At 39.5% G+C, this 8,190-nt stretch overlaps 1 protein-coding gene across 1 annotated transcript in view; it reads right to left on the bottom strand.

Moving 5' to 3' along the window:
- Positions 1 to 5,018: 5,018 nt before the first annotated feature.
- rxfp1 (relaxin family peptide receptor 1) overlaps positions 5,019 to 8,190 on the bottom strand; it is a 50,845-nt gene continuing 47,673 nt past the window's right edge. The window contains exons 16-18 of the mRNA XM_070913231.1: positions 6,726 to 7,136; positions 6,271 to 6,489; positions 5,019 to 5,431 (exon numbers count right to left, since the gene is read on the bottom strand). Of these exons, the coding sequence (XP_070769332.1) occupies positions 5,019 to 5,431; positions 6,271 to 6,489; positions 6,726 to 7,136 (1,043 nt within the window). The remainder of the gene's footprint in view (positions 5,432 to 6,270; positions 6,490 to 6,725; positions 7,137 to 8,190) is intronic.

Genomic DNA, 8,190 nt, shown 5'->3' with positions numbered 1-8,190 from the left:
AACACAAAAAAACATTTTTGACGGACTTAATACAGAACAAAATACAGAATTAAAAGCAGACTGGAACAACAATGAACTTGCTGCAAAGATTTATGCAATTTTCAAAAACAAATGCAAGATGTGGTCCTTTTCAGTGCACTGCTGAAGGGTTTGTCTATGGTGTATAATGTAATTTTGATAAATTGTGCAGCACAATTAGCTAGAAATAGTACATTTTTTACTTCCTCATGTGCTGCCTATCTTAGTGGTTCCTGTATTTGACTTTACAGTGTGAAATCTACAATTATCCAAAGTATTTAGGAACATCTTTGGTGATAAGTGGTTGTTGCTGTGGTGTTTTGCAATGAACCTCCCATGCGGTCCCTTTACATCAGTATACCATCTGTCACTCCAGCATGGGCTGATTTACAGCTACAAATATTATGACACCAGAGTATTTATTTATAAAATTATTAAGACATTAGCTGAACATGATGAAGGTTTTCAGTGTAGACTGCAGTGAAGAAACAATAGTGAATCCCATCAGTCTGAAAGAAGATTAAGCAGTATGAGCAATTTGCTTCTTTAAAAATACTACAATGGATTGTTTCAGAATGTGTGCCTTTCTGTGGGCAAAATATTTTTACTTTTTTTATGAGCAGCACCACAGGAGACTAACTTAATCACATCAAGTTACATTTAGCAGGTTTCAAATTCTCCACAGGCGGAGCTGTTTAGTTATCGCCAGACCAGCTGTTAGCACGCCAACCTGCCCCACCTACAGGAGAGGAAATGAATTGCAGTTTAGACCTGCAGATGATGTAAACATATTGATATCGCATCCCACAGGCAAAGAAAGTAATTGTTGCTGCACCTTTGCAACTATGTTTTTATGTGTGATGTTGCACCTTTTACATTTCACACTTGTATCACCTGTTAGCTTAACACAAAAAAATAAAATAAAAATGAAACATCACTGTGTCACACTAACTTCCACTGGATATTCCTTGGATAAATAAAGTTTGGTCAGGACCTCCCGCACTTTGTACTCTTCAACAGAAAACAGACAATAAGCTCCAGTTAAAAAACCTGTTACATTTATATTTTACAAAATGTAAAAGATGTATACTGGAAAACACACTCACAAAACAAGTCTACAGCCAAGCTAGCGGCTCTGGCAGTGGTACTTTGAGCTAAATGTTCACGCCGGCATGCTAACATGCTCCCAATGACAATGCTAACACACTCATGTTAAGTTTGCCATGCTCACCATCTTGGTTTAGCATGTTGGCAAGCTGAAATTTGCTAATTAGCATAAAACACAAAGTACAGCTAAGGCTGATGTGAATGTCATTAGTTTTGCAGACATGTGGTCATAATCTAAAGTTTAGGAAAAAACTTCTGAAATTCTGACCTTATGGTGGTGCTGAATAAAAAGTCAGGGGAGACATTAAGATTTGTCAATGGGGAACCATGAATGTCTGTACCAAATATTGTGCCAATCCATCCAGTAGATTTTGCGGTATTTCACAGGATAAGTGAAAACTGATTTGCTGATGGCGCTAGATGAAAAGTCGGAGGATCACTAAAGGCATTAGGACCCACCCTCGGGGGACCATGTATATTTGTAACAAATCCATCTAACAGTTGTCAAGATATTTCACTAAAAGCCAAAAATGTCAACCTGCTGGTGGCGCTAGAGGAACAGACAGAGGATCACCAAAGTCAGTAGGCTATCAACATGCTAATATGAAGCAGGGAATGTTTACCATGGTCACCATCTTAGTTTAGCATGTTAGCATTTGTTAATTAGCACTAACCACAATAATTCTGTACCAAACTTTATGGCAATCCATCTAGTAGTTGTGGAGACAGACATTTCACTCTAGGTCACAAATGTCAATGTCATTGTGGTCCTAGAGGAAAAGTCAAGGGATCACCGGTCGGTAGACTTCATTCTCTGGGCACCATAAATGTATGTACAAAATTTCAAGGCAATCCAATCAATAGTTGTAGAGATATTTCAGTCTGGACCAAAGTGGGGGATCAACCGCCGAGCCGACATTGCCACCCCTAGAGTCATGCCGCTAGCATGGCAAAAAACTAATTGCAATACCTCATTGACTGCATGTGGTGCGAATGTCAAAATTGCAGCATTTTTAAGATAGATGGCATCAGTTGGACTGCAGCTGCTGTCATTGTGGCTCTGCAGCTGGATGATATTGGCTTAGCCTGGTTTAAGGGGCTTTACATCACTGACACTGAGTGTCCTTGTTCTGTAATTCTTCTGCTGATGTAGTTTGAACTTCTGCCCTTTTCTATGTCTGTTAAGCCATGGTGGCTGTCTCTGCTCATACTAATTACCAAGCTCTTCCACTGTTTATTCCAAACAGTTTGCTGCTGCTGGAAGTATGAAACACACTGTCTCAAGAGGATTTTCTCATGAATGAGGCAACTCTTCATCAGTAATTGCAACAACAAATGCAAAGTCTTTCAGAAATTGTGTCTAGACTAAATCACTACTGTCAAGTGATGGCAGCAATCTATCAGCAATCTATGAAAAACATAAGGATTATTACTTAAAATCCACAGTGCATCATAGACTCACTTATGGACCTTTATCAATATCAATTAGACAACAATCAGTTACTGATGCATGAATACACTTGAGATTAAAAACCTTGGCACATACTGTATATACTTGGAATAATAATCCTTTGTTGCCTCAAAGCAAAACAAAAGGTGAGTTTATATTCTTCTCACATTCTCTGCAGTCCAACAAATCCTCATCTCTGTCACCAGGAAAGATCAGCTGTGTCCCTGACATACAACATTCATCAAATACTCACATCAATCAAGTTTCATAACCATCCATCCCATAGACTGGGACCCCAGATGTAAGTGTGCCTCCTTTACAGTCCCCCATGCTCCTGTAAATACTCCCCAAGGCTACTAAAATAACATGAATTCTCCTTTTTCACTTAACTCATTTCAAAACCTGGACATGTTTCCCCCTGTTACATTGATTTGTTTAGAAACACAGCATTCATGCTTTGCATTTACACTCAACCAACTACAGGAAGCAGCATGTCATAGATTTTACACACATGAGCGGGTCATATCATGTTAAAATGTTTCGTAGTGAAACAGCAAATGATCTTGGTTGATTAAATTACACAATTTGTGAAACAGATTTCAATGTTTCTAGAGTCTCATAAAGAGATAATTGGAAGCAAAATCATCAATAAATTAAACAGAATGTTCGTTGATTCATTAACTGAAGCTGTTACTGGCAGCCATTGTTATTCTACTACTCTGTGGCAATGTCATTTCCCTCACCAAATAAATGACTGCTCCTGCCTTAATTTGTTCAAACAGAAATTAAAAGTGCAGTCACGAAAATGTATAAATGCAACAAAGTAGGGAAACGTCCCCATTTAAACAAAAATATATACGTTCATACTTGCAGTTCAAGTGTGAACTTACAGTTTCCCAATTGTCATTTCGTCATGTGGCACAAATCCTTTGCCATACAGTCACGTGTTTCAGTTGTTATCGAGATAGATATGCAGTGCAATACAGGATCCCAATGCATGCAACCAACTATAACTTGTACTTTAACAACCTAATTGGAATTTGTCATGTTGTAGTGGCAATAAGTAAATGTCACTTCATTTACCTGAGACAAGTGTCATAATTTTGGTGCCCATAGTAGCTTAGGTCAGTCTACTTTCTTCAGGAACACGTTGAAGCTATCTTTGCTTATCTAGCTTTAGGCAGGAAAATCCAATTTGGTTTAAGAGGAGAAAGTCTGGATGGGGATAAAGAATAAGTCTGTTGCTATTCTATACCTTTGTAATTGTAAAAGTGTTAATCCATCCCTCAATACTTTCCAACTTGCAGCCCCCAGGTCCATTCATTCCCACTGAAAACAAAATCACCCGGTGTAACAGTGTTGCTCATTGATTGATTTTTTTGGTGGAGGCACAGTAGAATAAACTACATCAGGCTTTGGCTCCACCGGTCATACTTGTTAGTATACTTGTTTTCATATTGACAATAAGAAAAACATGGAGTCAAAGGTTGAGATTCAAAAATTCAAAAAAATATGCTCCAAAATATCCTTTTAAGCCTTACTACCCTCTGAATGGGACAATGACACAAAAAAGATTGAATCTACTAATGAATGACCAGTAAAATTTGATTGAATAATTTTAACAAAGATAAAACAATTACTTTTTTGAGCACAGTGTAGTAAACTCCATCTGCTGACGAAGTCTGCAAATGTGCTTGAAAGTTCTGGAAAAAGCTGTTGAGTGAATCTTTTTTTTGTCAAACGTCTGCTTCCAAAATAAAGATTGAACTCCTACACTTAACAATTATAATTCTTTTGTTATTCAACAACATATTTAATTTGTCTTAGCTACAGAGGCGCAGTCAAATGGTTTATGGGAGCTGTAGTTATTGGAATCAAACTAAATATTTTTGTATATTTCTGTTAGAAATGATACGACATCCAAATTTTCCCTGCCAGTATAGTAGTATATTAATATTCAGGTAAGGATATGGACGGAGTCCTCCAGTATCAAGTTCCAGCTTGCAGAAAGAACGATGAAAGAAGAAGCCCTCTGTGAGAAATTAAACTGAGCAATGAAAGCTAGTGGGACAAAAGCCAAACTGTAAGTGGGGCATGACTTCAGCTGTGTACTGATAGATATATTTTTGGAGCCAGCATGTAGTCTTTATTAGAGGAATGTGTACTGCTGCATAAGGGATTTCCACACTGGCTTCTCCCACTGCCTGCTGCTTGGGCAAGACATGCAGGCAGTGAGATTTCCAGAAACACTAATGAATGCTAATGATTTTTGACAAAGGAGAAATCTGGGCACAAATCAAAGACTGTCCCTTCAAAAAGTGTATTTTTAACAGGTTAAACACTTTTGATTGCAGATGTAATGATGAATGAACCTGAATCACATTTAAGACTCTTTTATGGCATTACAAACAGATCCACGTACAGTAGATCCGCTGTTCGACACCTAGATGAGTTCATTTGTTTGCGTGTGTGTGGGTGTGTATGCCGTTGTTTGTTTCTGTGAGCCTACTGACAGCACTGTATGTTGCTTCTCTCGTTGCTGTGTGCACGTGGTAATGTCATTGTATCCCTCGTTGGTATTTTCCACAGGGGTGAGCTTGGCTATCGTGCCTGTCATTTCCAGTGGGTGCCCTGTGGCGAGGCCGTGGCTGTTCTCCTGCAGGGGCCACGTTTCCTGCCAGGTGAGCGATGGATGATGAGCTGGGTGACCGCTGAGCAGAGGCCTCCTTTGCCTGTAGTTAGCCCATACCTGCAGAATGGTCTCTTTGAAAGGCCGTGTGGTCAGCGTGTAAAGGATGGGGTTAAGGGCGCTGTTGATGGGGAGAATAAATATGACCACCCAGGAGCTGATGGTACCTGCCGAGAGAGAAAATACACAGACAGAAAGAAGTAAAGCAACAGAGCCGGTATATAGTCTGTGTTTAAAGATGATATTAGTGTATTTATAAAAGTATGTAATAAATAAAAATCCCTTTTATTCCTACAGGGAACCTAATTAGAGAGCCTCAGCTCACCAGGTTATGCATGTAACACTAGATGGTCATGGTTCTTTAAACAGTACACAATACACACAGAAAAACCCATTAAAACTTTAAAATACCTGTTAGACGACTTTTGAATTGAATAACATACAGAAAATGCAATACTTTGAGAGAATACTCCACCAAAAATCGCTCTTTTGAGCACTCATCTCCCTGTAGGCTTGAAAGGTGGCTTTAGTTAGTAGTTTTGCAGAGGAGGGCAGCTGTAGTCATTGAAGTTACAATTTATTCCAATGAATTCTGAGTGAAAACACATCAAAACATCCATAAAAACTGGACAAATCACATTTGCGCCACAATCCACTTCTCTGCCAATGATTTGTATGTTCGGTACCAAACAGTCACAGTTTCTTCTGGCAATGTACTTTACCGCTGTCTCATAGCTCAAAATTGCAGCCGAAAGGGGCACATTTGGTGATTTATTGGCAAAGCTACAATTATGCTGCAAACATGCTGAGCACAGTAATCAACAGCAGAGAAGTGAATTATGTTTTCATGCTTATTTTCTGAGGTAAATCTTGCTGCTGTTCCCGTGTGCAGGCTACAAACCTTTCAGAGGCACATAGCAAGCCTACTGAGGGGGCGTATTTGATACTCAAAATGTAGACTTTCAGTGGAGTATTCCTTTACATGGTTATAGCACTTCTACTGTACCGGGAATCTCCACCTGCAGCAGTGACAGGATCTTGAGGATGAAAATGGGGATCCAGCAAAGGGAGTCAGTAATGACGATAGAGAAGAACCTTTTGGCGATGGTCACCTCTTTCTTGATGTGGTTGCTGTATTTAGTGGTCTGAGTCCCTGTTCTCTGGATGTTATAAAACATGCTTGCATAGGATAAGACAATGACGAGGAATGCCACCAAGTTCAGACCTGCAGAAAGACATTTGGTTAGTTTCTGGATTGCCATACAACTGCAATAGCTCATAGTTGCACTTTGGATGTGCAATTGTAACAAAGCTGTGCATCCAAATGCAAATAAATACAAATACGCTCACCAAATAATTAAATTGCTTTTACAATTAGCTTTAGAGAATAAGTGAATAAAGAAAACAGCAAGTAAACACAACAAAAAAGCTCAAAGGACTATTGTAAGAACAAATCCCCACCCAGGAAAATGACGATGGAGTAAACATGAGCCCACAGCGTCTCTGGCTGCTCAGAGTGCAGTGGAAAGCAAACTCCATTGGTCCCGTAGAAGTTGCGAAATAGCCCCTTGAAGGCCAGTGGCAGGAAGGCAACAATAAAGCCGAACACCCATATCCCGAAAAGGATGGTGACAGTTCGTCGCCAGCCAGGCGTCAAGTACTGGAAAGGGTAGACGATGCAGATGTATTTCTCCAGAGTGAGGTAAGTGAGGAGAAGGACGGATACCTCGGTGGACAGCATGGCCAAAGAGCCGATGACCTGACACTGACTGCTGTCCATCCAGGCCTGAGCGTGCCGGTTGTACTCGCCGCGAAACTTCAGATCATACGCACCAATCATGAAGAGGTAGATGCCCATCAGTCCGTCCGCACCTGCAAAGAAAGATAGCTCTAATTTACAACATATTCAGAAGATTTCTTGACTGTCAAGTTCGGTTAAAAAATTAAACAACTTGCAAGATGCATTCAGATCCAGCGTGCTGTGAGCAGTTTACACCTTGAGCTGGGTTCATTCAGAGACGTGAGCACAATGTCAGCTGAATTTATTTGAACACCAAATAAAGACAGCAAAGCTGTCTGATAAAGCAGGTCTTTTTTCAAGTACAGAAATGGTCTCACATGAAAGGCTTCCCGTCTATGATATGGAGATGGATGAGGACAGCAGCCACTCAACCTTGGGAAAACCATGCATAACAAAAGGAACCAAAGAAAAACCACTAGATGCTAACATTCAGCTACTCCTTCATGTGTTCTGAACTGTTATGATCAGTAGAGGAGGTAAGTTACAGCAATACCAATTCCACAAGTTTCTCTGCCCTTTAATTCACAATTTATATCCTCTGAGGAACTTGCCACTGCTTCATTCACTACTTATTGTTTAGCTCTTTGATAATATGGTGAAGTCATTCGTCAAACCCTCCTGATAGTAATTCCTTTGATATGGAAGCATACCAAACCTCATCATAAAGTATTTTTAATTTTACACACTGTATATATCGTCATTAAAGAGTTCCTGAATGATCCTCAGACAACTTCTAGAGCCCTAAATGCCATCCACCATTTAGTTATTTAATTATGAGATATACATGCAGTGATACAGTATACTTTTATATGAAATTTCCACGAGTACATCAAAGTGTTAAAGATTAAAGGCGACTCATCTGGTCTCAAAGCACTCTTGAATAGGACAGAGAGGCGAGGAATAATTGGTGACAAATGTGTGAAATGACACTGTAAGCTAAAAATAGAAAGTATAAAATATGAGAAGAAAAATATTGACTGACCACATTTACAACCCAGAAAGAACCATTCTTTCAAGTTAACTCTTGTTTGGGCTCTAAACCACGATACGTTCAATACTCAAACTCTATCTGCATGTGGGACTGTTTATGTAGGACTTCTTTCTTTCCGGACTCAACTCTGTTCC

Source organism: Enoplosus armatus, chromosome 10 (genome assembly GCF_043641665.1).
Source record: "Enoplosus armatus isolate fEnoArm2 chromosome 10, fEnoArm2.hap1, whole genome shotgun sequence".
Lineage (NCBI taxonomy): Eukaryota > Metazoa > Chordata > Actinopteri > Centrarchiformes > Enoplosidae > Enoplosus > Enoplosus armatus.
The sequence above is the reverse complement of the archived record's forward strand: the minus strand, read 5'-3'. Positions and strand labels throughout refer to the sequence as shown.